At 45.6% G+C, this 27,879-nt stretch overlaps 3 protein-coding genes across 4 annotated transcripts; 2 read left to right on the plus strand and 1 right to left on the minus strand.

Moving 5' to 3' along the window:
- Nucleotides 1-237: 237 nt before the first annotated feature.
- On the minus strand, nucleotides 238-2,050 carry LOC101766877. The gene is made up of 3 exons (XM_004960969.3): nucleotides 1,748-2,050; nucleotides 1,210-1,290; nucleotides 238-921 (listed from the first exon to the last, which is right to left on the minus strand). Exons 1-3 carry the CDS (start codon nucleotides 1,907-1,909, stop codon nucleotides 535-537), a joined length of 630 nt encoding a protein of 209 aa, XP_004961026.1. The 5' UTR covers nucleotides 1,910-2,050; the 3' UTR covers nucleotides 238-534.
- Nucleotides 2,051-17,025: 14,975 nt separating this feature from the next.
- On the plus strand, nucleotides 17,026-19,896 carry LOC101767552. Of its 2 annotated transcripts, XM_004960971.3 has the most exons (4): nucleotides 17,026-17,397; nucleotides 17,529-17,572; nucleotides 18,223-18,927; nucleotides 19,465-19,896. In XM_004960971.3, the coding sequence occupies exons 3-4, from the start codon at nucleotides 18,380-18,382 to the stop codon at nucleotides 19,532-19,534; spliced, it is 618 nt and encodes a 205-aa protein (XP_004961028.1). In that variant the 5' UTR covers nucleotides 17,026-17,397; nucleotides 17,529-17,572; nucleotides 18,223-18,379; the 3' UTR covers nucleotides 19,535-19,896. The 2 variants fall into 2 exon arrangements, with proteins under 2 accessions (XP_004961028.1, XP_004961027.1); XM_004960970.3 differs by lacking the exon at nucleotides 17,529-17,572.
- Nucleotides 19,897-23,860: 3,964 nt separating this feature from the next.
- On the plus strand, nucleotides 23,861-26,638 carry LOC101768226 (strigolactone esterase D14). Its single transcript, XM_004960972.4, has 2 exons — nucleotides 23,861-24,263; nucleotides 25,881-26,638. The coding sequence occupies exons 1-2, from the start codon at nucleotides 23,905-23,907 to the stop codon at nucleotides 26,398-26,400; spliced, it is 879 nt and encodes a 292-aa protein (XP_004961029.1). The 5' UTR covers nucleotides 23,861-23,904; the 3' UTR covers nucleotides 26,401-26,638.
- Nucleotides 26,639-27,879: the final 1,241 nt, after the last annotated feature.

The raw sequence follows: 27,879 nt of genomic DNA on the forward strand, positions 1-27,879 counted from the left end.
TGGACCACTCTCAATAGGCCGAGAATTAACCATAAGCGGCCCACTTATAAAGTTCCAGCCCAACACGATATCAGACCACAACAACGACCGAGGGTTTGTGGGCTTAGATCGGCCCATTCCCCGCTTACAAACTACTCCTATAAGGCCATTCCCTTTGCTATCAAAAAAAGAAAAGGCCATTCCCTTTCCCTCTAAAAAAAAAATCTATAAGGCCATTCAGCACAATGACAAGAACAATTTCACCTAAAACATAGATAACGCCACTGCACAATTTGATCTTTTTCTCATACACATCAAGACGTACTACAGTACTACTCAACACAAACAATTCTCAAACACATTTCTAGGCAGCAGTCAGGAGCAGGTTTGTTTTCCTAACGAGTTTCAGCAAAATGAATCACATTGCAGGCGAATCAAGTAACCAACCGTGCTCCCTTTATGATGCAAAGATGGTGTGGTGTAGGGGGGACACTTGATGCATGGAACGATACAATTTAAAGATCCTGATACAGTGCTGCTGGTGCATCCATCATCTCAGTAGTACTCATTTGCTGCACTATCTGAAACCATGTCCATTGCGGTGTCGTTGGAGCCTGCTGAGTTGGTCTCCCTGTTGTGCGCTCCAGGGCTTGCTGATCCCCTGCTGTTATGGCCTCCATTGCCTCCTCCTTGTACTTGAGCTTGAGTTGGGTGGTAGCTCTGAAGACTCCGCCGGACAGGACTAGAAAGAGCATTTGAGAATATGCTGTTCTTTGACTGTTCAGTGTTGATGGCCCGAGGAGCAAGACCAGATGCCGAACCATGAGAAGTAGCTGAGAGTTGGCTGCTTGAGTTGCCAAGATGCTGCCTTGCACTCGGAGGATACTGCTGTTGTACTCCTTGGGCAACAAGTGCATCACTGCATCTGTAGTCCATCTCATGCTGCACAAAGAAATTAAAGTTTGATGAATCACTGCATCTGCAACATGTAAGATGCTGTCACCGTCCTACCAACATGACTCGAATGTAGCATTTGCATATGGGCAAGCCCATTTACAATGCTTCAGACCTTCAGAATGATACTAAAAAGGAACAACCCTGCACCTAATTCTGAGTCATATCCTTATTGCAGAGATATTTTCACATGGGCATGTAAAGTAAACCAACTAATTACATACGAGGCTTTAAGACTTTCAGGTACATTGAAATTCATAATGCATTGGTCTGTACCTGGATATGAGCCATTATATCAGCAATGGTCAGTCTTGACTCTTCCTCGTACTTTCTTAGGATCCAGTGGTAGAGCTTGTCCTGCATCAACAAGGTGAGAATCCAGTAAGAAGACAGCACATTTGGAATCAAAGATTGCATCCGGTTCTCCGGATGACAGAACAAATTCTACTCAACAAGAACTCTGAGATTCAAAGTTAAGATGTCTCACAACTGAGGCAGAGCAGACACCCATTTCAATTTTCAATGTGCCTCTCTAATCTCTATGAAGTACATACTTGTAGTGTTATCTCGCAATTTGCAATATTGAAATTGCGCGGCGAGTGATTGGGCCTGTACTTTCGTCGGATGTTTCGCTTAATCTGCGAACTTACAAGGCCAAATCGGACCAGGACATCCCAATTCCAGTTCGCACAGTCATCCCGTTGTGGAATTGGGCGAAGGGTCGAAGACCCATACCATAGGTGATAGGTCTATCGACAGCGCGCATGGATTCGAGGAAGATGTGAAGGAGATTGGATTAGTGCGTACTACGTACCAGTGCGTGGAGCTCGCCGGCGTGGAAGGACTGCTTCTGCTGGGCGATGGCCTGGGAGTAGAGCTGGGAGAGGGAGTTGGCTGCGCTGCAGAAGGTGGAGTGGAGCGTGCGGTCGGCCTCGTCCAGGCGCGGCGCCACCTCCGTCTTGCGCTTCCGCGCCATCGTCGGCTCGCCGCCGCCGCCAAGCAGGAACCTAGATTAGGGTGGGAGGCTGGCGCGGCTGGCGGCTGGCCTGGTTCTGGCGTGGGCCCCCTGTTCACTGCTCGGTGCCGCCCGGGCGCCGGTAAAGAGTTGACAGGCTCGTATTGTGTATAGAAGAACCGTGCCGATCTGTTTGGACCCGTATTCATACATCATGGTACGGCCCAGCACTATATTGCAGTGAAAATTACAATGCGCTGATTGGTGGTGGGATACGGAGCACGAGCAGCTGCTCCCACGGTAGATATAACAAATTCGCAAGAGTACGAATGTGGGAGAAATCAGTGATTCAGTCTATGAATAAGTAGAATCGAGATTTTAGTTTGAACATTTGATTAACACGACACGATCTCATACTGATGAATGTGAAAGTTGATTTTTTTTTTAAAGATAGGTATGTGCCCGTGCTTGCTACGGGCAGCAAAAGATTTTCACTATAATATATAAATCTTGTTTTGAGGTTAGTTGAGATTTAGAAGCATCAATTTTTTATATAATAGTGTTTAAGTGAGCACGAATTTTTACATATAGTGACTGCGTATCTAACTACATATCTAATATGAAATCAATGTTCTTTAAAGAAAAAAAAGGATTAAGTCAATGTGCATTCGGAATAGCAGAAACTCTTAGCAGATGTAAAGCAGGGAGTCCATACAAGCACACACACACATATGCACATGAACCACCACTTAGAGGGCTATTTGTGCTTGACTAATTAAGCAAACAAGCATTTTGTGAGGCAAATTTCATATACGTAGGTTCACAATACATGGAATCAATCAATTTGATACAACTAAGAAGCCATGATCATTTCTTTTCCAAATTCAGTGTTGAAGGTGCACACAGCTCTGAACAAAAGACAGAACATGAACCTGCTAGTTGCACCAATTTCTTTATTGTAGATGTCTACTGGACCGCTTCAACATGGTCTCATCTGTTCTCACCCCTTGTGTAACTACAAGTAGCATCGATACACCTAAGGAAGTCTCGAAAACCGGCACATCCAGCCGCCATGTGATAGAAAGTGAGGAGACAGGAGTTTCCTTGGTGGCATGCAAGAATAGCCTTGCAGTACTGCAATGAAATTTTATTGGAATGCATGGTCATGCGACCTGTGGGGAGTAATATATTTACCTGTTTAGGCGTCTTTCAGTGCAAGAACAGCCCAGGTGCACTTCAGATTTCAAGATGCCTGCAAGCCTGAAACATCATCACCTCCTTCAGTGAACATACTAATGTGCAATTATGATGTACCAGTACACAAATAAACTCAAATACTGACCTGCAGTCAAGAGCGGTACTACTAATGCTCAATTGTTACTAATGATAGTTATAGATCTACAGATATATGTGATGATAAAGCTCGCTCCATTCAACATGACATTTGATTGTATAGACTGATCTACATGCTTGTCCATCATGAAAGTATTACTCCATTCAATAAATGATACTTGCCTTTTATATTACTGATAATAATGGTTTCTTTTAAAAAGAAATGTAGTACTTTAAAAAAAACTCCCAAACAAATGCCCTGTTGTTATGGGAAAATTCTTTTTTCAGAGATCTGGAGTGGGGCTACTTACATCACCCAATTGGGCTGTACATACCATGGTGGCTCTTTAGTTGAAAGAATAGATAGCTATAATAGGACACAAGCATGATGCATCTAAACCTCGAAAGAACTACTTCGGATTCTCCATACTGCGCTTCTGAATGTGTGAAGTGAAGCACTGCCGAAACATTAGACCAAGGATGACAGCCATCAACGTTAGTCCTAACTCCTAAGTCCTAACTCCTGACATACATTGTAAGTCTATAGCAAAAAACTGTTTAGGAAAACCAGTTTTTGTTCAGAAAACTACCTTGGTCCCACGACCTGATAGGTACAAAATCGCAAGATAAGCTAAATTTGTAGTGTTTTGCCCATTAGCGTCCACTTCCATCTGAACGAATCCTCGGTCCCATTACCTGATAGGTACAAAATGTCAGCTACATTCAGCTGTTTACAGAAAAAAAATCCCAGAAAATACTATACTTTGTGAAAGTGAGAGCAAAATATATACGAAAGGTTTCCTTATCGTTCTTTGTTAAACTTATATATGTATCAGTTTGAGTGAAATGTAAAGCTCAACCGATGATGGGAAAAAAAATAGCATCAGTTCAGATGCAATCACTAACAAAGTCTAAAACAAATCACATTAAAAAGTGAGCAAGCAAGCAAAATATACACTGCGTTGTGAAAGTGATAATATATATACATACATACATACATATATATATATATATATATATATAAGGTTTCCTTATCATCCTTGGTTAAACTTATATATGTATTAGTTTGAGTGAAATGATGTGGAGCTCAACCGATGCTGGCCAAATAAATAAACAAATACAACATCAGTTCTGATGCAATCACTAACAAAGTCTAAAACAAAGCACACTAAAGAGTAAGCCGGTAACCCAAAATAGGGAGAAAAAAAAAGGAAATGGGGTTAGAGAGCACAGTGATACATAAGCCAAAACATTGGGCCAACACAAATCCCAAAATGATGGGAGGTAATTACAACCAGCAAGGAGTTAAATACAGACTACATAGAAACAAACAACATTTTGCGAGGAACATGTTATACAAAGATTCTCAGAGCAAAAATACTAAGATGTAAGCTAATGTGACAAAATACTGGTGGTGATGGGCACATAATTCTAATGCCTAAAATATATCAGCCCAGCATAACAGCATAAGAAACCATACATGGTGATTAGTGATGTGCATAAGGAAGGAGACATTGGCCAGATATCTTTAGTAACCCATACATAGTAAGCCTGCAAACAATGAGTATGCAAATTATGAGAATAAAATTAGGTAACCATCGGAGTAAATAAAGGCATATTAGTTTCTTAACTGGGGAAAATGAAATGCATGTGGGAGAAATTAAAGCACATGCAGGAAAAATGTTCTCAATGCAGTTATGGTTACATATATAAAATTTCAAGTTAGGTTTCTGCATTATCAGAGGAAAGCCTACTCTGTAATAATATGTCTACCTGATTCTTATACTATCCTAACTTGGTTCCAAGAAAACTGTTCCTTATGCCCACATAAGTACAACTTTGAATAAAATTCTCTGCAATGTGTATCCACTAAGCATTTGAAGTTTTTGACAAATGTACGATGATATGCTGGTGTGTTAGTAGATCAAACAAACCTGCAGGCAGCAGTTCTTTCCTGGTGGTATGATAATGTTGCCACTCAAATAGCCCTTGTTGTGAATAGGTGTAGGATAGATAATTTAGACACAGAATTAGCACTTGTCCAGCATCATGTTGCCAGTCAAATAGGAACAGTACAAATATGCCAATCACCCACTGAAAAATAGACTTCTCTCCAAGTCGCTGATCTGCGCGCTGCAGGAAATTAAAAGAGATTAGGAGTCAATTAAATCGCACCAAAAATCAAAAGAAGCTAGTGGATTCCAAAACCATTTTAACCTGCAATATTTGCTACAAAGGTTATATGATAGATTTGGCAGTATGCGATGATTTGGTCACCCTGCATGCCAAAGAATGCACAGTGTAAATACAAGGTATATAAAGTATCACTACAAATCTGAATAATTAAATTATTGAAGCACAAACAAAGTTAGAAATAAATCACAAGAGAAATGTGACAACAATATATTCAGATATATTCCTGCAGTTATTGTATACACTTAACTTGACCTCTGTTATTAACAGTAACAATAACCCGCCGCTAGAATGGTTGGAATGCAGTGATTCCTATCTTCAACCCTCTGTTTTCTCGACCATATATTACTTTGCAATGGATGTGAACATTGCGGCCCTCAAACCAGTCACGACTTAGGTAAAATTCCTTCGGTACCTGAAACATGACAACAAGAAGTCATGAGTTATATGACAAAGAAAAAAAATGAAAGAGTACTAACTAAAATTATGCATATAGACATATAGTAGTAAACTGATTCAATAGAAAATGCATGGCTTCGGAGTTGTTCCTTTTACAGCCTTCCAATATGATCTTCCTCTATTGTCCCCCACTGCTTCAGGTACGTTCATATGTGACAGAGATATACTGCTAAAACTAAAGACTTACGAGATTTTAGTCAAACTTGATACATAACCTGCACTATATAAATGAGCACCATGGATACTCACACCATGGTGCCCCTCGTACTTCTTCTTGAGCCCACTCAGAATGGTGATGGTGTCCGCGATCGCTGAAGAGCGTGAAGAACCATGGGTGGCTGGATCTCCAACTCATCGCCAACCCGCTGCTCACAATAGAGAGGGAGATCACGATGATGGAGATGTACCGCCGTGTAGGCGAATATGCAACGGTAAGCTTCCTCCTGCTTCGTCCACAACTTGAAATTAGTACTCGTATCTTGACAAGAGTACCGAGCAGGATATAATCAAACGCTCCCGCCGGAAGTCTGAGATGCTCCAGGGCTATACAGACACAATTATGCGAGCTCAGGCACTCGAGCAAGAACTTGCCAAGGTGCGAGAGTACTCCTCCCGGCTGCTAATGATATATGACAGCCAAGCCGCCGAGTACCGCAACGCCGTACAACAGTTCGAGGAGGAGAAAGACCACCTCCGGAAGCGCAACAAAGCTTTGAAGCATCAACTGAAAGGTAATTGGTCTTCCCCCATTAGTCGTCGAGTACTAATTCCGCTGGATAGTGTTGAATTCCACATGTGTTGTTCTTGTAGCGCTCGAGAAGACAAAGGAAGATCTCCAAGGCTAAGACACTGATTGGCAGAACTCCTACTACAGGGTGACGAAACATCACGACAAATTGTCTGCTCTATACGAGAACTTGGAGCACCGCCTGGAGAAGAAGAGGAAGATGCGCGCAAACGGAGAAGTCAACTTGGTGAATGCCATGAAGACCCTCCGGGAGCGCGAGGCTGAGCTGGAGGCCACAAAGCTTGCTCTGAAGGAGCTGACTAAAGCGGCTCAGCCCATTGTAGACATGGTGGAGCCCCATGCCGAAGGCGTAGAGCCCCGACCTCTATCGGAGGTACTCTAGGAGGTGCCTGCCTAGATTATCGGCTACGTCCAGAAGATAGCTGAATCGTTCTCCAAGCAGTTGCTAGCTTTTGTGAAATCCTTTTACCCACAGGCAGACCTAACTCCCATTGCGGAAGGCATCGCAGAAGACTGTTCTGATGAGCAGTTTGAGCAGTACCTGCAGGAGTTGGCTCCTATCGCAAAGGAGGTAGCTAGTCAGTTAAACCTTGAGTAGTCTTATGTAAAAAGTGAACATCAGTTCATTGTAATATAGACATGATATGAATGAAATGTAAATTATTTGAAGTGTTGCTGCAATTTTCATTGCAGTCAACTTGTGTTTTTTTTAGTGCATCTCGCGAACTACCCTGATGACTGCTTGTACGGTAGTCGTGAGTGTCTACACACAAGGCTACTCTTATGAGCCTCCTCAGATACACAGTGTAGAGTACTTTAGGATGCAACTCCTTACTGTGGAGTGCGAGTACTCAGATCATCTGGGTAGTCATACTTCTTTTAGAAAAGTAGACTCTTCAGGATTTCTTTTTGACTGAAGCTTATCTTTGCAACCTCTCTGGATTGTTTAGATGATGTGCTCTTGAAAGCCTGGAACTACAGACTTATTATTACAAGCTGCAACTATACAGACTTGTCTAGATAAGAAAAGCTCGGGTAGTCTAAATAACTCTGAACTTGCTGACGTCAGACAGACTTGTCTAGATAAGAAAAGCTCGAATAGTCTAAATAACTCCGAACTTGCTGACGTCTTCTTTTCTGAAAGACGTCGAGAGGATAGACTTGTCCAATGAGTTGGATAACTCAAAAATACTTTTACCGACTTGCTTTTACAAGGCGTACACGGGCAATTTTGTCCCAGAGGCTAAATAGCCTTGTACAGACTTGTGATTACAAGCTACGAGTTGGACGATAGTACCTAGGGAGTTGAGTAGCTCTGCGAACTTGCTTTTGCGAGCCGCAATCAGGCAGAAATAGGTAGTCATTTTACGACAAAAAATAAATCTGCTCTATTAAATTGTAATTATACAACTGAGGCCGATGGCCCATTTACATGGATATGCAAAGTAAGGGTAGAATCGACAAAGCTGTTCGATGTTCCACGAGTTGTTGATATCTTCTCCAGAGAGGTGTTAAAGCCTATACGATCCAGGTCTAGTGACCTTGGAGACGATGAAAGTACCCTCCCTAGCGAATTTAGTTTGTGCAGTCCCTTGGTGTCTTGGATACGATTGAGGATCGTGTCGCCTACGTTGAATGAACGTTCTTGGTCATTGCGATCATGGTAGCGGTGGATTCTTTCAAGGTACCTTGTTGATTGGACGAGTGTTGCACAACGAGCTTCTTCGAGGTTGTCTAAGTCTAGGCGCCTTGTTTCTTCAGCCACCCCTCCTCATACTGCTCGACTACTGAAGATTTCCACATGACATTGGCGGGGAGGATGGCTTCTGATCCGTAGATCAGAAAGTAGGGTGAGTGCCCTGTAGGCTTGCACAGCTGGGTGCGAAACCCCCAGAGGATATTGGGTAGTTCCTTGAGCCACTTGCCCCCTTTATTGTTTCCAATGTTGTGTAATCTCTTCTTGAGAACCTCCAGCAACATCCCGTTGGCTCGCTCAACCTGGCTATTGGCCCGCGGGTGAGCAACAGAGACATACCGGACGTCAATCCTGCTATTCTCGCAATATTCCTAGAACCCGTGGTTGTTGAAATTGGAACCCGGATTTGTGATAATACGATTGGGGAAGCTGTAGCGGTGGATAATTTCATCGAGGAAGTCGAGTACTCTGTCGGCCTTGGGGCAGGTTACTTGCTTCACCTCGATCCACTTGGTAAACTTGTCGATCACCACTAGTACTCGGCTGAATCCTCTAGGTGCCGTAGGTAGTAGGACAATCATGTCTAGCCCCCAGCATGCGAAGAGCCAAGAAGGTGGTATGGTGATCAACTTGTAGGCAGGGACGTGTTGTTGCTTGGCAAAAAATTGACACCCTTAGCATCGGCAGACTAGTTTCTCAGCATCAGCGAGAACTGTAGACCAATAGAACGATACTCTGAAAGCCTTGATCACGATCGTTCATGAGGATGCATGGTTGTTGCAGATGCCTTTGTGGATTTCCTCTAGTATGTCCTTGTCATCTTGCTGCGAGACGCACTCCATGAGTACTACAGATGATGCGTCTCATCTGTAGAGCTTGTCTCCGACTAGAACATAATTCTTGCCGCGTCGTGAGACTTGTTCTACTTATGTTTTATCTGGAGGTAACTTGTGCTCCTTGATGTAGTCGATGAAGGGGTTCTCTAGTCTGGTGCATCGTGACCTCGATCGGTGGTTTTTGATGGCACTAGCTCCACTATGGATGGCTTATGTAGTTCATGGACGAACACCCCAGCTGGGACTTGAGCACGAGTAGATCCAAGCTTGGATAGGATGTCCGTGGCTACGTTGTTGTCACGAGCCACATGGTGGAACTCCAGATAGGAGAACTTATTCTCTAATTTGCGTACTTCTAGACAGTATGCATCCATGTTATCCTTGTGGCGATCCCACTCGTCGTTGACTTTATTGATTACCACCAGTGAGTCTCCGTAGACCAACAATCACTTGATTCCCAGCGAAACAGCTAGGTGGAGTCCGTGCAGAAGCGCTTCGTATTCAACTTCATTGTTGTATACCTCCCAGAAGATTTGCAAGACATATTTGAGTTGTTCACCTTTGGGAGAGATTAAGAGTACTCCTGCACTAGCATCCTCGAGCTTGAGTGATCCATCAAAGTATATGACCCAATGCTCTAGGCGCTCTGCCGACGTTGGTACTTGATTTTCCCACCACTCTGCCATAAAATTGACTAGTGCTTGAGATTTGATAGCAGTCCTTGACTTGAATTCTCAGGACAATGCTTCAAGTTCTACCACCCATTTGGAGATTCTTCCTGTTGCATCTCGATTGTGGAGAATTTCTCCCAAGGGAAAATCTGTGACGGTGGAGATGTTGTGTTCCTGAAAGTAGTGTCGTAGCTTTCGCGAGGTGAGTAGTATTGTGTATAGTAGGTTCTGAACTGGCAGGTACCTGGCTTTAAAATCTGACAACACCTCACTGACAAAGTAGGCGGGCCTCTGTACCTTGTATACATAGTCTGGTTCTGGTCTTTCAACCACAATTGCCGTGCTGGCGACATTAGTAATCGCGGCGATGTAAAGCAACAAGTCTTCATTGAGATTTGATGCTATGAGGACCGGTGGCTTCGATAAGAAGTCCTTTAACTACTGCATGGCTTGATCTGCCTCCTCGGTCCACTTGAATTTGTCTTGCCGCTTGAGTAGTTTGAAGATGGGCAGTTCCTGTTCTCCAAGCCTTGAGATGAATCTGTTGAGAGCCGCCATGCATCCAGTCATCTTCTAGACGTCCTTGATGCATGATGGGACGTGCATATCGGTGATGGCCGAGATCTTCCCGGGGTTAGCTTTAATCCCTCGGTGACTGATGATGAACCTGAGTAGTTTTCCGGATGGTACGTCGAAAACACACTTTGTTAGGTTTAGCTTCCACCAGAATTCTCGTAGGCTTGTGAAGGTTTCTTCCAAATCCACAATCAAGTCGTCGATATTTCTCACGTCATCCACGTACGCCTCTACATTGTGGTGTAGCTGTTTCTTGAAGCACTCCTGAATTGCCCGTTGATAGGTAACGCCTACGCTCTTCAACCCGAAGGACATTGTTGTGTAGCAAAAAGCTTCGTATGGGGTGATGAACGCGGTCTTGATTTGATCTTCTTCCTTAAGAGCTATCTGGTGGTACCCCGAGTAGCAATCAAGAAAACAGAGTAGGGCGCATCAAGCTGTCGAGTCGATGACTTGATCAATCCTAGGGAGCCTGAAGGGGTCCTTTGGACAATACTTGTTGAGGTCCGTGTAGTCGACACACAACCTCCACTCGTTGTTGTTATTCTTTTGCACTAAGACGCGATTGGCTAGCCACTCTAGATGATAGACTTCTTTTATGAAGCTCGCCGCGAGTAGTTTGGCCAACTCCTTTTTTATCGCCCCTCTTCTGTCTTGGGTGAATTGATATAGTCGTTGCCTTTTTGGCGTAGCTTTGGGATCCACATTTAGTGAGTGCTCGATCAACTCCCTGGGCACCCCCGGCATATCTGATGGCTTCCACGCGAAAATGTCTCTGTTGGCCCGAAGGAAGCTGACGAGCACACTTTCCTATTTTGGATCCAGCCCTGAGCCAATCAGAACTGTCTTGGAGCTATCACCAGTTTCAAGGTCAATGACTTTGATGTCCACTTCGCTTGCCGGCTTAACCTTGGTTGCCCCCGACTTCTTTTCTGGGATCCCGAGTTCTGACGGGAATAGTTTCTTGAAAGCAGCGAAGACATGCGTCATCGAATTTGGCACTTGAGTAGTCACTGCTAGTTCCACGACTTCCGTGTCGCAGTCATATGATGTCTTCAAGTACTCCCTTGAGTCCCTGCATCTTGAGTACTAGGTACACGTAGTGCGGGATGGCCATGAATTTGGTCAAAGCAGGTCTTCCGAGGATAGCGTGATAAGATGTTTCAAAATCTACCACCTCGAACCGAATGTACTCTATCCGATAGTGTTCTTGGGTCCCGAATGTAACTTGCAAAACCAACTGTCCAAGGGGTACAGCCGTGTTGCTTGGGATAATCCCGTAGAATGGAGAGTTCATTTGGGTAAGCATTTCAGTAATGTCGAGGTCCATCTTCCTCAAAGTCTTGGCGAAGAGTACGTTGAGACCGCTACCACAATCAATGAGTACTTTGGCGAGTCTGGAGTCAGCGACTACTGGATCTAGGACGAGAGGATACCATGGATCTGATAAACTAGTCCACTGATTCTTCCTGGAGAAGGTGATTGGCACCTCGGACCACTTGAGGAATGTAGGTGTTGCTGGTTCAATGGACATAATCTCTTGGAGAGCTAGCTTCTGGGACCGCTCAGTAGCAGTACCCAGTGTGCTGCTAAAGATGACGTTGATGGTGTTGGATAGGTTCTGGAATTTGCTGTTGTCACCATCATCTTCATTTTTTTTAGCCTTGCCCTTGTCCTTGTTCCTAGAAGGTTCCGGTAGATCTTTCATAACTCTGCGTAGACTATAGCAATCCATCGTAGAGTGCTTATGATACGGGTGCCATGGGCACTGCTTCTTCATTAGCTCACTAAACAGAGTCGTTTCTTGATTCCTGCCGCCGTTCTTGGATGTTTGAGACATTGCTGCGACAATATTGTATGGCCTCCTCTTGCGATTCTAACCTCTCGAATAATTATTTCAGTTGTCATTGTTGGGGCGATCGTTACGGTTCTTGTCGTTGCGCTGACCATTATTATGATTGTTGTTGTTCTGGCACTTGTTGCGACTAGACTCAAACCTCTCGATCTCCTAGTCTTCTTCATCTGCCCATGCTTGTATCATGATCTTAAGAGATTTGATATCTTCGGGGCGTCTTCTGCTAAAATCTTGGAACATCCGATGGTCATAGAGACCATTCTGAAAGCAATCTATGGCGTCGCGCTCCGTCATGTCCATGATTTTAGCTTTCTTATCGAAGAATCGATGTAGATAACTGCAGGGTCTCGCCTTGTTGCTGTTTGACTTGAGACAAGTCGATCCTGTTGCTAGGACAATGCATTGCCCCTGCGAAGTTGTTGGTGAATGCCACCTTGAGGTCCTTCCACATGTCGATGGAGTTATTGTCTAACGACTCAAGCCAAGTGAGTGGTGCCGCCTCCATGCAGATGGGAAGTAAATGACCTTGGTGTCGTCATTCCCTCCTACTGCTTGTACTGACAGTGAGTAGCACCGCAGCCATTGGACTGGGTCCTACTTGCCATCATACTTGGTGATGCCTGGAGGTTTGAATTTCTCGGGTAGAACCGTCCTCCTTACTCATCTTGAGAAGGCGGGGAACCCGTCAGAATCCTCTCCTTGGTACTCAACTTCTTGTTCACGCTCACGGTGGCGTTCGTCAATGATTGTACGGGCGTCGCGACTTGGCGTTGATATTATGACGGAGGTCACGTGTTGAGCGTTCAGGTTCCAGGTTAGGCCCATAGTGGCCACGACCTCCCGAGGGTTCCGCTCGACTACCCTCTGCTCCGACTTGACCTGGTCTGGCGCCTCCAATTTGACTTGGTCTAGATTGAGTGCGCCTATGACTACTACCATGCTGGGATAGGGTGTGAGGAACTGAATATATCGGGTTTTGCTAATCGAGTTGCTCGTACGCGCGCTCCGCCAGCTCAGCTGTGGCATTGCTCGAGTAATGAGATCAATGGAAACGATGGTGGCAAGAGGAGTACGGTGTTGACGTGATTGAACTACTTCAAACGTGTGATCCAAGTTCACGATTGGCAGGTCAGCTGCAAGGCGGCGGCAATGCTCTGCTCTTCCAGCGTTTCTTACTCGCCGTCGAGTTCTTTGAGCTTCAGTTTCTTCTCCAATGACATTGGCGGTGAGCTCATCTTGTGAGATGTCATCTGGGTGACATTCGTGTCATGATTCCTTTCTGGATGCTCTTCCTCTTTACCTTCTTGCGCAGCAACTAGGGCGAAGTGTTCCTGCTCCGGAGAATAGCTTCCTGAACTTGACGTGATGACTTATGTAGAGCCATCTTCTTTGTAGATGAGCGACAGAGGAGTTCCCTCCTAGTACGGGAGGGTATCAAGGTAGGCGACAAGGTGTGACTCGTCATTCTTGGCGAGAGCAGGTGGCTTCATGTTAGGCCAGTAGATGAATCTACCTTGTGGAGTTGATGTAATCACCAAGCCTTGTTGTGGATCTGATAATGGAGTCTCCTTGTCTGGATCAGAGTAGTAGTCGAGGTCCTCAATCATATCCGAGTTGTATTGTGATCTGGACAGGATAGTTTGGTAGACAGCACCCGTCTTGCGGAGTCCGAATGGGAATCGACTTGGATCGTAGACCGATTCGCATGATGGCTTAAGTGTTAGCTCGTGAAAACCAGTTCAACTAGGGGGAGAAGTCGAGTTGTACTCAGACTCGTCCTCCCAGCCTCTGATTAGGTCAGAAATTGAAAATCCGCCGAATTTCTCGGCGAGATTTTCCAGTGCTTGGCGCTGGAGGTTGATGGTGTGCTGCTTCTTCTCTAGGGCCAACGCAATGTGGCGGTAGAAATTTCCAGCGCTGTCTACGACGCAAACTCAGGAGCTAAGATGAATGTCGTGCCCATTTTGAACGCGACGATGGGCTTGATGATGACTTGGGCCATCGCGTTCGCCAGTGGATTCTCAGCAAGAGCCCTTACCTGGCGTGCCAGCTGTTGGTGTTTAGACCCAGCAACCTACCGAGAGGGGTGCCCGAGGTAGTGTTTAGTGCGTGGGGCTCGCCGAGATCAGAAACTCGAAGGTGAACTCGAACACACGATTTAGATAGGTTCGGTCTGCTAGATTGCGTAATACCCTATGTCCTGTGTGTTGATTGTATCGAACTGCTTTGGAGGATGTCCTTGCCTCGCCTTATATTGCCAGGGGCAGGGTTACGGGTCGATTGTTTATAAGAATACTAGTCAGATTCGACTAGTGAGTCATACTCTAATTGCTACGAGTAGTTTCCTAATTCTCGATTAGATCCTGTCCTGCCACGTAGACTACGCCCTCTCCATGTCTGATACGTCTCAGTATCCAGTCCTATATCTAGAACTGTTCAAACCTTATGTTTAACCTATAGATATAGATGTATGTACGACAGGCACGGCAATGAACATCTGCTAGAACTACCACTCGAACGCGGCGTTCTTGCAATACTCCTCCAGCATGGTGGCACTGATGCATCGGAGCTGTTCTTGCAATACTCCTCCAGCATGGTGGCACTGATGCATCGGAGCTGTCCGCGAGCATGTGTTTTGAACAGGTTATTGTGATGCGATGGACTACCAGGTTTTTCTTCTGCTTGGCCATTTCCACATGGTCTGAACAAAGAATCATGTGAGAGGTTCCAAGAATGGCATTATAAGCTTGCAAAGATGTTTCCAGACAGAAAAACTAATGCAAGTCATTTTTTATAACAATGCACTCACTAATACAATTGCTTTACACAATTAGCTGTTGCAAATTCACTTACCAGCAATTTATCAAACACTTAAAAGACATGGAGAACTCAAGGTCATCTAGGTAACTGACTTTGCAATAGTTCATCGGATTTGCAAGCAAAATTCACGTTCAGAATGGAAAAGGGCACAAAAAGGAAAAACACAATAAGGCACACAAATCATGGCATAGCCGCACAATGCATGTTGTATTATTTTATCACAATCGATTCACTAATATGAAAAGGAAGGAGGAGAGGAGACGGTACCTCTGCCAGGTGCTGGACAAAGCTGCAGGACTGCAATGATGACAACGATATAAACTAGGAGAGGGTGCGCCGCGGCAAGCACTCCGCGTCCCCCGCGGCGGTGAGGAGGGTCGTGACGGTGCGGGCTCGCATGGTGCCATCGGTGGTCCTCAACTTAGTAGCACGCTGGAACTCTAGCACAAGCGCGGTAGCCGCGGAAGCAGGAGAGGAAGCAACCCATGGCGACGTCAGAGCTGAGGAGGAAACCCAACACAGCGCGTGTACAGTCGGCGGAGCCGCTGCCGCCGAGGGTTTGGGCTAGCTAGAGTTTTGGGATCGGGGCGCGGAGAGGACGAGGGATAGCGGTGGCGCGGGTATGGCGATGGAGGACGGACGGCGTCGATGGATCGGATCGGGGCGTGGAGAGGATGGAGGACGGTGGCGACACGGGTTCCGCGATACAGGACGGGGGGTGGCGGCGGCTCGAGAGAAAAAAAGAGAATGAGAAAGAGGGGGTATCATGAGGGTGGAGTGGAGGGGGAAACGGGAGGCCGATGCGGAAAAAAAAGGGGGGACGGGGCGATAGATGGTGGACCGAAAGACCTTAGACGTACGATGTTTTGTTTCGATTTTGATTTTTTTTAGCTGTAGAGATTATTAATAGTATTAAATATCTGTTGCCTATAATTTTTGTATAACCTCATACTTTTTTGTCATCCATAGATTTAAGCTATGATCTCGACCACAACACGAGTTGCGACTGATCTTGATGGTAACATGGTATGACGCCACCGACCGACAACTTCATAAGTGATCAGAGCACGGTATTTGCAACATAGAGCTAGAGCACAGTGATCAAGAGACCACTCTCCTTATTCTGTGCTGTTTGCTTTGAGCTTCTCCTCTGTCAAGCCTGTGCTGCTATTGTAATATTTTGTGCTTCCATTTCTCCTTCTAAAACTGTATCCATCCTGATCACCAACATGCGGTGATGTGGTTGATAGCTTGATCTTGTATTATCATCTTTGAAGAAATGGATGTTCCGGTGAACTTTCTTAGCCCGTTGACTCCTTTTTTAAAGACTTTTCAAAGAACATGCGGTTAGCACTGTGGCAAGCAAATAACAAAGAAAAATCATGACGATAACGAATTAACGATGAAACCCCTATCCCTATGGCATGGCAGAGGGCCAGAGGTGGCGACGTAGAGGCGGAGAGGCCATGGGCGAGGAGAGGAGGCGCTGCCTGCTGCCGGTATCGTTGCACTTCCTCATCAACTTGGACCTAGCGCAGCATTGTCAAACTGGCGGGGCCCCGCAGCTCGGATCCAACACACCCAACCTGGAGAGGGAGTTGTTGAGGCGGCGATCAAAGCTGAAAGCCGGCGATCGCGGGAAATCCCGCCCCCACCCCCTCGCGAATCCAACGCCCCGGCAGGAGGCCGCAGGCCGCAGCCGCGTCAAACTCCAACCCCTCCTCCCTCGCGATCCGAGCCCCACCGACCCAGCAGCCCGTCCACCCACCACCAGCGCGCGGGACGGGGCGGGACCCACATGCCCGCCCCGCTTTCCGCTGGGCCCACCGGCCAGTGGGACGCACGGTCCACGGTTATTCCCAAAGCTGGCTGCCATGCCGGCTGGCTGGCCTCCTCTCTCTCTCCTCAACAGTTTAGTCCACTCTCCCCGTGTCTCTTTTCCCCGCACACCCCTCTAACTTTCTCTTATTTTTATCTATTTGTTTATTTCTCGCTTTTCCTTTCTCCTCCTTCTCCTTCTCTCTCTTCTTCTTCCGGCATTTCCATTCCATCCCTGAATCCCTGATCCCTACCGGAGCGAGCTCTGCTCGGTCTTCCCCATTCCCTTCTCAAGCTGAGAGGCGGCTGCTTCCCCCAGTCTCCGCTCCGGCTGCCAGCCGCATTCGTCGGATCCTCTCCGCCGCCCGCGCACGCAACCCCTCCAAGCCTCACTCCACTGGTACAAGCAAGCCAGCCAAGCAACCCCGGATCGGAGGAAGACTCGCCTGCCGTGGAGCGCAGATCTACCCGGGACTTCTGCCATTGCTCCGTCTCCTCCTCCTCGGTAAGGAAACCTTCCCTTGCTTGCTTCCATCGACAGCTTGCTCCAGTTTCGACCTGTCTTCTGCAGAATAGGATCGTTTCGTTTGCTTGCAATGAGCCATCAAATCTGAACCCACCCTTTTTCTTGTATAGGACACACCATCCAGGCCGCTGGGGATTTTTGTGCTGTGTGCAAGGTTGCTAGTAGCCTTTCATTTATTTTTCGCAAAAAAAAAAAAAACATGTCCTGAGTCCGCTCCTGCAGCCTCATCGTAGATCTGTGCAAAAATGCTTCCTCCTCCTCCTGCCCCCGCAAATTTCGAGGCAACAATAGGATCTTGCTTGTGGCATGGCCATGTAATTTGGACTTAGATTGGGTATTCCTAAATGCTAATGGTACTACTACTATTTTTATAGGATATATCTCCTACTTTGAATGATGGTTCTGGTCTTCTGGATTTTCAGTCTTGTAGCATTGCGAGCCAATCAAGTCCTGGTGCTATGATTAGTGACTGTATTGTTTACTCTTCGTGTTTGCCGACAGCGTAATGGTTCACAACTTCACACAGTCAGTGTCTTAGTGAGCTCTAGGTCCAAGCATATTTGGTGGGGAAAACCATTAACAACTGCATATAGCAACGAATATCCATGCTTTTTTACAAAACAGCCTGTTTGATGGCACTTTATATTATAATTCTTTCAACGAATTGCCTGGCCCTTTATTGTGTAGCTGTGCTGAAACTAGATCACTAAAATGCCAATTAACATTTTACCTGCTAAGTCCATGTCTATGCTGATCCCATGATCAATTACTGGTTAATCTAATGTATGTTTATTGATATTACAGCATTCTTCTTGAGAACCTTTTTGTGCGACGTCAAAGAAGAAGTTGAAAATTATCTACAGTGTATCCAGTGTCTACCAGTTTGGTCCTCTGGTGTTCTGCATCAGGTTTGCAGCAACCTGCACAGATTCAGTTCATGGTGGCTGGATGAGCAGCTGAAATGCTACTGGCCGTGGAGGGTGGAGGGTTTTTCTCATCATCAGCATCAGGATATAGCCATGGCCTTGCTCTCTTGCTGCTTGGACGGAAAGGTGAAGAGAAGCACGACAAGGGGTCAACATGCAGTCATTATAGGCTAGTTGGTCAAGAAGCTGAGCATGAATGCCAAGTGCCTTCAGGGAAAAATGATGTTCCTGGTAAATGCGCCTCCTTTATCTGCTTTGGCTGCACGCCTGCTAGGCTTGTGGGGGCATCTCCTCCAAAATTGGGCTCAAGTAATGCGCCTGGGAGCTCATCAGAGCAACCATCCAGCTCATCAACTGGGACAGCCACAACTAATGGTTCCATCAATGGAAGTGGTATAAAAGGTTGTCTTAAGAGCAACCTGAAAAGGGATTCTTCAGAGTGTTCTACATTAAGTTGTAGTGAGGAGCCGCGCGAGTCGCTGGAAGAGGTGCAAACCTTGAGATCTGGTGTGGAGCGGAGAAAAGTTCAGTGGACGGACACATATGGGAAGGAACTTTTCGAGATAAGAGAATTTGAAGTCAGGTAATATTTCGGCATTGTTTCTAGAAACTGCCCTGTTCCTTGCCTCTGATCATAGTTGCTTGTGGCATCAATTTCATGCTGATTGTAGTATGCTAAGTACCATTCCTTGGTTTTGTCGCACTCACCAAAATATGCCTGCTTTAGCTCATCAACCAAGCTCTGATACGATATCGAGTATCTCGGCTTTGTCTGTAGTTTTTGTCTTGGCTGAACTATCTGTTTCTTACCAGAATGTTTAATTGAATTACACTTCTAGATATGGATTCCTTTTCCTATGAGACTAAAATTTTATGGTTGTTGGAATTGATTCATACGATCTTTTGCTCCACCCTTGTTCAGACTCTCTCATTGTTTTGGATATTGAATTTGCTGTACATAAAAAAAACAATGGTGCTATTTTTTCGGACATTGTTTTTCTCTCTAATAGTTTTAGGTGGGAGCTCAACTAGACATGTCCAGTTTATTCTGCTTTCTTAGTTGGTATGATTTTGGATGTATTACTGTCTGATCATTGATGATTGATTTATGTTTTAACAGTGATGATGGCCTATCTGAAGATGATCTAGAAAACGATGGTTTCAGGAAATGTGAGTGTGTGATTCAGTAATCTTGGTGTCTGCAAAGTGCCTTGGCCAAGACAATGCAGTGCTCCAAGGTATTTTGAAAGCTGCTGGTCATGTCATCATGACAAGATGCACAGCTGTTGGCTTCGTGGCGATCAGGCCAAACTGACACTCACGGGGGAATTTGGGGACATATTATTTTGTATTACTTCTGTTCTCATGTTCAGTTAGTGCACATAATGTTTAGGGCTACAATTTTGCCATCGCTGATTACTTTCCATCTTTGATTTCTCCTGTCCAATGTATTGCCCCTGCTATTCTTTTCTTGTGTGTCCTGTTGCGCTATCTTGTTTGTGCCATATGTAACTTCTCATTCTCTCGGTGTTGGCTGATGGTGATGCATTGATTTCTTGGTACCGCTTTGTTTTGCTGTTGATACATGACTCTGGGAATGAGAAGAACAAGTGATATAGCTGATTTGGAGAGGATCCTTGGACTCGACGACGGTCAGAAGAAAAAAAAGTACTACCAGCTTTTTAATCGGGCCAATAGTACCTGGTCGTCGGTAGATCGTTGCAGCGCTAGCAAACCGTGCACAAATTTTAGATGGTTTACCATCATTTAATATTCCCAAACAAATAGCAAATATACTTTAAAATCTATCAAACTTTGCAAACATGGTAATTAAAGTGTTCACGTCTCATTTTGCGTTCATGGTCAACAGTTGGTGTTATCTAATTTGTGTTATTCACTTTAGAAAATGGTTAAAGTGAACATGCACAGCTTTGGAAAATTCAGGCAGATTGCCCTCATTTAACCTTCCAAAAGAAAGAACAAATCGTTTCAAAATTCGCCAAAGTTTGCAAACAGTTGGTGCATATATAGTCTTAAGTTATGAGCAATTAGCAATTTTTCTTCTTCTTCTTTTTTGTTGCGAAAGCAACTAGCAAAACTAGCACGCACTAGTTGTCAAACGATGAAACGAGTAACGGTTAGGAATTCCGTTTGAAAAGAAACAGCATCAAACGCATGTACTAGAAGGGCCTTGGGCTGCAGCAGTACATTGGACCATGGCCTTGGGCTGCAGCAGTACATTGGGCCATGGGCCTTGGGCAAGTGACTGCGTATACTATGAACTTTTTTATATTTCTCATGTAGTATTCTTAGCAAATACTCCCTCCGTAGGTCGTTTTATTCTTTTTAATTTCATAGATATTATTATGCATTTAGATATAGTGTATATTTGGATATAGTGTATGTCTAGGTGCATAATAATATCTATGAAGTTAGAAAAGTTAAAACGACCTGCAATTTGGAACGGGGGACGGGGAAGTACATATTAGGGCACCAAAACATTGCAGCATGGAAGATCAATTTACTTTGTAACCTGGACATGTTAAGTAGTAGTTCATTAGTTCATGTTGAAAAATGGTTATTAGAAGAATATGACTAATTACAAAGATCATCTTCATCCTCAGTTCAAAGTGAAAAAGAGGAACCTCCCTAGCTAAAAGTACTCCTGAGCATGTACATATATATGTATAATTTTGTGGCATCTCCTCACCTCTCAATGACGTAAATAAAACGTCACAAATGTGCTATGTCCAGTGACAATTTTAAGAACATTTTATGGCACGAAACCTGCGATGCTCCCTGTGGCACAGAAAAAGAAAAGTCACTATAATGTTTTCATGACAGAATTCCGTTTTTTTTTTACGATAACATATCATCACGCATACTCCAATCTCCTGCACCAAAGATTGTCCCCCGCATGTCATATGTGAAAGCCCGGAATGATCGACGAGTGCACACACATGCAGTTCATTTCATGTCCTGTAGCTGTCATTGCGATTCCTGCGCCGACAATTAATCTAGCTGATTCACATACCTGCTGCTGGCTCTCTCCGTCGATCACTGCCCAGGTATACGATTCTGTGGTTTCCGAAGATTGCTTCTCCAGAACGTTGTCACGTCTAGTTGTGACCTGCCTTCATGCTCTCCTGCCAAGCCATGCATACTTGCTGTCAGACCAGAACTGCCGATAACGGAAGCGGCAGACAGCAAAGGCACACAACTACTCGTGCCTTCCTTGCAGGTTGGAACGCGAGGAAAAGAAGAGCAGTAGGGAGAGGAAAACACGTGCACCCTGCGGCGGCGGCGCCCTTCTTGATCGATAGTCGAGTCCCATCGCCGCCACCGCGGCAGCGCCGCCAAATAACTCCTTAGCTTCGCGCGCCCCGTGCTGCCGTGCACGTCCGCCACCGGCCGGCCGGCCGGCCGCAAACGTCAACGCGACAGATCCCTCTCTCTTTCCGAGCTTGTTGGATCCAGCGAATGGGGCGCCGGCACATGGCCCTGCACGCACGTACTGTGAGTAACGTGCGCCTACATCTAGATAGCTGCAACAACAGTTGCTCGACAACAACGTACACCTATCATCACCTGCGAATCCTGTGCCTAGCCTGCCTATATTTGCATGAGGTTGACACAACACATGCAAAACTCTAAAACTCCTCCCCTCCCTGTCGAGATTCAATTGGCCAAGGTAGATGAAGCAAATTTGCTTGCTTGCTTGCTTTACCCTCAAGTTACAGCAGGGGCAATGGGATATGCATGCATGCATGCATCCGATGGAACTTCTAGCTAGTTTTATTAGATTCGTTATGAAATATATTTTCATAACATACCTATTTAGTGTTATAAATATTAATACTTTTTGTTATAAACTTGATCAAACTTAAAATAATTTGACTCAGGACAAACATAAAGGGACACTTTGTGGGGATTTATGATCGATGAATATGTACCATAATAACATCGATCTTTTAGGCACCAATGGCCCTTCTGTTTGTGGGCTCTGGGCTGCCTTTAAATTAATCCCAGTGGAGGATTTCATTTTGATGTTTCTAAGATAGCCACATCATCAAGAATAAATAAAATTGTGTTTGAAACTACCCCTCCAATGCACAGTTTTATGTTGTTGTTTCATAGGCACCACATAACATTTAATTTCATGACACATTCAGAGTTGATTTTCGTGCCAAGAGAGTTTTATGTAGATGAAACTAGTTCCTTCTCCCCCCCCCCTTAAATTTTCTGCCATGTCATCATGGCACTACATTTAACATGCATGAAACTTCTATGAAACTAACACAGGGAATAGTGTAAGGCAAACTGGATCAAAAACTGAAAAAAAATATGGTGGAAGGTCGATTGTGGAATCTAGGAAGGATCTAAAAGATGAAGCACACATGGTATGGACTGTTTATTTGACTTTTAGAGCCTCGGCGTACACAATCTCATAGTCTATAAGTTGATTTTTACACAAATACGTGTGTGATATTGGCATAGTTTTCAAAGCACAATTTTGACTAATATTTTTTTCATGCAAGATTTATAAAACACTGCAAAAGTATTAGTAGCCGTCTAGCCGAAATTTAGCACACACAAGAGTAATATGCAACCGAAATTTAGAATGGTTGAATAAAGACTCCTGAAAACCTCTCACGCTCTCACGAGCAGCCGTGACTCATGTGATAGCGACAAAAATCGAAGGCCGGCCGGCACCAATAATTAATGCAACGAAAAGTTAAGTTTTGGAGGCATTTGATGGATATAATAGTGTGGTAGTAGACAACAATTTGGCCACTTGTGACATGCATGAGGCGGACGGGCGGACTTGTTGAAAATGCATGCATCTTGTGGCCAGTTTATCTCTGGGATTTCTTTCTTTCAGTTTTTTTTAAAAATAAATAACCAATAAAAGAAAGCAGCCATGGACTCCTATGTGCCTATTTGCCTGCAGAACTGGCCAAACCAAATAGATATAGGTAGCCTGCCTGACTTTTCCACGTTTGAAGCGATATTTTGATAGCCTCAGCTCAGATCGGAGACACCTTGGTACTCGAATAAGGCAAAGTAGGCATTCAGTCAGTCAAGACTGAAGACGCCGTCAGCTGCTGTTGATAACTTACTCCAAACCAACCATGAGCTAGCAGCGGTTGAGCAATCGTTTCTCGACACTGCAGAAAAACAAGGCGATAATATTGGCAAGTGATAGGTGATAGGTCTTGTTTCCGTGCGATTTGTCTGACCTGGCACCCACCGCTGCCCGGCAACACGACAATGCAGCACTTTCTGGGGGACTGCAGCGGAATCTTGGATGGGTGGATAGATGCTTCCTTTCCTTCCATTTTCTTTCTCCCGTTTCCCCCGACTTGAGAGCGACGGGGGCAGCTAGCGACTACCAGGACCACCAATTAACGGTGCCCGCTCCGGTCGGTCGTGTTGTTTACCCATGCCGATCGTGATATATCGACACGCCGGGCGGGCAGCGATGAGCTCCTCCTGGCTCCTGCTATAAATACACCGTGGCTATTAGCGGGCACGGATCGAGCGAGAAAGCTTGGTAGCAATGCGGTGGTACGCGAACGTGCGGGAGGTGGTCGGCGGCGGCGGCGCCACGGTGGTGCTCGCCCATGGCTACGGGGCCAACCAGGCGCTCTGGGACAAGCTCCTGCCCGCGCTCTCGCAGCGCAACAGGGTCATCCTCTTCGACTGGGACTTCACCGGCGGCGGCGAGCAGCAGCCGGAGGAGGAGGGCCGGTACACGTTCGGCAGATTCGCCGACGACCTGATCGCGCTGCTGGACAACAAGGGGGTGCGGGGCGCCGTGATGGTGGGGCACTCCATGTCCGCCATGGCCGCCTGCATCGCCTCCGTCAGGAGGCCCGACCTCTTTTCCCACCTCGTCCTCCTCTGCGCGTCCCCTAGGCGAGAGCTACTCCCTCCATCTCAAATTACTATTCATTTTAATTTTTTTAAATATATAATTTTTCTACGTATTTAGACATAATATATATATATATATATGCATAAAAAACTACATAGAAAAAATAAAAATGAATAGTATTTTAGGACGGAGCAACACGGCCGCTCCTGCTTTTCCTTCCATGCGTGCATGCCTCATCCATGTGCGAGCCAGGTGGCTGCTTCGCTACCAAAAGCATGGTTATTAGCAAAGTTTTATTAGAACAAGATGTAAAATTTCTAGCCCTCCGCACCAAACCGAGGATATGCATACAAATACAAACATCTAATCTAAAATAGATGGATATGGTGATTTGAATCATGGTAGATGGGAGTGATCCTGAGCCACACCAATGGGAAGGAAAGCTAAATTTCTGATATGGTATATGAGGTAAAATTGTTCCATGTTCCGGAGGAAAAAATTAGATCAGTTCCTCCCGAGTCCTGACATGTACAGTATGGTATGAAATTTCGTTTCATCTTCATCGTCCTACCTTTGGGTCTTAATTGTAAGTTATGGCATGTCGACGTCTTTCCACCTCAGCGTGTTAGAGCAGTCGGCCATGCACCAGTCCCGGTCACTGCAGCGACCGGGAAGCCTCTGGAAATTTAGCAGCGGCCTTCATGACGCAACCAATACATGCATTTTCTTTCCTATATGGCCACTTGGGTCTTTTCACTGTACTAATTAGCCCATCCATGTGAAGTGTAGATATTTTAAGTTTGGCAAAAAGGAAGTTTATATACTCGACAATTTGCAGATTCTGACCAATTAATCAAATGATATACGTGTTTAATGGGATAAAATCGTATCGATAGATTGATATTAAATTTGCTTTTAAATTTATACCAGTTAATGATGTACTTTTAAGAGGAATAAATAGTCAAAATCCACTTTCAAAGACTTTCACATACCGAAGTAGTATGACTTATATGGATGGATCAAGGGAGTACAACTTCTATTTACAACACTATTAATCAAATTAAATGAAATTAGGGTGAATTGAAAAAGATTAGAAAACACAGAAATAGGGAACAAGATTAGAAAACACAAAGATCACGGTTTTAGAGCCTCAAACAACACCATATCTGATTTATTATTAGTTAGTACAAAGTCAGATGTAATCTGATGAGCCGCAAATGTTAAGGTTATTTAGGTTTGAAAAATCAAACGTTGGAAGCTCCTAAAACGTTGCGTAAACATAAAAAAGGATAACTCTAAGGGGAAAATGGAATAAAAAGAAATATTGTACTGAGAATGTAACAGACAGTGATGCGAAACCTGACCAGCCAACTAATGGATTCATATGTTCACTCCAGTGATACGCATCAGCCACACACACTTTAGTCATGATCTTGATGTCTTGTTCGCCACAGCTACAGCAGTATGGCCCCGGCAGCCGGCACATCGTTTTGTCTGCTGAAAATTAAGCTACCTTTATTCAAGTGCATGTACAGTCCATGTCGTAATCACGTTCACTGCCGTCAGCCTTTTTATCTTCCATTGCTAGATTAGATAGCATCAAAATTTGTTCCTGACACGTACACGTACGTGTGGTCCCTCTATCCTCCATCATTCAGGTACATCAACTCGCCGGAGGAGGGCTACGTCGGCGGCTTCGAGAAGGCGGGCATCGACGGCATGCTGGACGCCATGTCGTCTGACTTCGTCTCCTGGGTGAAGGGCTTCGTCCCCAACGCCGTGGGCGACCCGGCCTCGGTCCCGCCCGTGGAGGAGAGCTTCCTCGCCATGCGCCCGGGCGTGGCGCTGGAGGTCGCGAGGATGATCTTCCTCGGCGACCAGCGGGAGGCCCTCGGCGCCGTGACCGCGCCGTGCACGATCGTCCAGGTGGAGGGCGACTTCGCGGCGCCGCCGGGCGTGGCGGAGCACATGAGGCGCCTGATGGCGCGCGCCGCGGCGACGGACGTGGTGATCATCGACTCCGTGGGCCACTTCCCGCAGCTCGTCGCGCCCCAGCAGCTGCTCGGCGTGCTCGAGGGCGTGCTGCGCCGCCACGGCGGCGGCGAGGATGGGCGCGCGCACGGCGGTGCTGTGGAGGAGCAGGTGGCCGACGGTGGCATCAATATTATTACGGCCTAGCCGGAGGAAGGCGAATCGATACACGTACATCTGTGATCAGCATATCCCGTCCCTTGCTTTACCGTACGTGATGCACGTTGTATATGCGCTTGTTTGTGCCTCGCCGTGTGTTGGGTCGCACGCTTGTGAAAAAAGATTAGGTGGTCAGAGGATTACAGATGGCCATGTAAATTCTAAATCGGTGGAGTTCAATGTCCTATCGTGAATTGAGTACAGTGCCAGATCGTCCCACACTATACGTCACGCTGAGTCGGTGACCCCGCTTTTGCTACTCATTTTCGTCCTGACCATTGACCCGTTAGATTAGAATCAGATTACTAAGAGCTTGCAAAACCTTTTCATCCGGGCCATTGACCCACCGGTTACTCTTAGTCTCTTACTGCCCTGGGCAGGGGTGTGCAACTGAGTTAGGACTAGACGAACAGTGATGTAACGCCGAGGCCGACGGGCACGCCATCGAGTTTAATTTCTCTATATGCCAACAATGTGGTGATTTTCTTGTCCCAATAGCAACAAGACCACCATGGTAGCGCCAATTAGGTGCTGGAACGTCAATCTTCGTAAGATACTCGAAATTTCCCGACTGCACGAGCGAGCTTCCCGTGCAAATACCTTGGCCGACCACATGGCTTATGTATTTCTCTGCTTGTTTAGGAAATAAAAAAGGTGATGAATTATTGATTCTTCTTCATAATATGATCAGGGAGCTACTTGCAGTATAGCATTTTTATATTTTTTTTGGGACTGTGTATGGCTCCTTGCCTCGCCTACAGAGGAAACAAGACGCGTGCAGAGGAGCATGCAATGCAAAGCAGGGCAGAAGGCATGAGGCGAGCGAGCCACGAGCGCGAGTGGGACTGTTGGTCGGCGCTGTCAAGCTCATCCGCCCCGAGCCCAGTTTGACATGGCGGGCAAACCTCTCTCTCGCGCCCATTGCAGCTACGGAACGCAAAAGCACGCAGAGGCAGAGATTGATTAGGTACACGAACACGACACAGCTAGACAAACCATACCTGATACCAATGCACTCATCTCTCCACGCATACAAGATCTTGGAGCAGTATCTATACAAGGGAAGGATGTCTAGAATTTGACATTTTTAGTGTAAATAGTTAGTCGTGGGTGTGGAGGGGGCATGGCCCCTGTGCCCCCCGATTGTGCCATTGCCCATCATGCAAGTTGCGCATCAAGAAAGTATTTTTACCATCAAACACGTTCTATTTTAAGCTTAATTTTGTCAACTGCATGGAGAAGCGAGTGGGCATACACGTCTGGAATAGTGGTGTGGAACAACATTATTATTAGGAACGAGCAGGATATGGTTATTAACTTTAGCCTTCTCTTCAGTGTGGTAATTGGACAAAGAAGTGGGAATAATCGATTAGGTCACTAGCAGTTTCTCCTTCTTCGAGCAAGTCACAAAGCTGATCAACTACAAGGCCTTCACCTAATGTTTGCCCACCAACGAGACAATGATAA

Source organism: Setaria italica, chromosome III, assembly GCF_000263155.2.
Source record: "Setaria italica strain Yugu1 chromosome III, Setaria_italica_v2.0, whole genome shotgun sequence".
NCBI lineage: Eukaryota > Viridiplantae > Streptophyta > Magnoliopsida > Poales > Poaceae > Setaria > Setaria italica.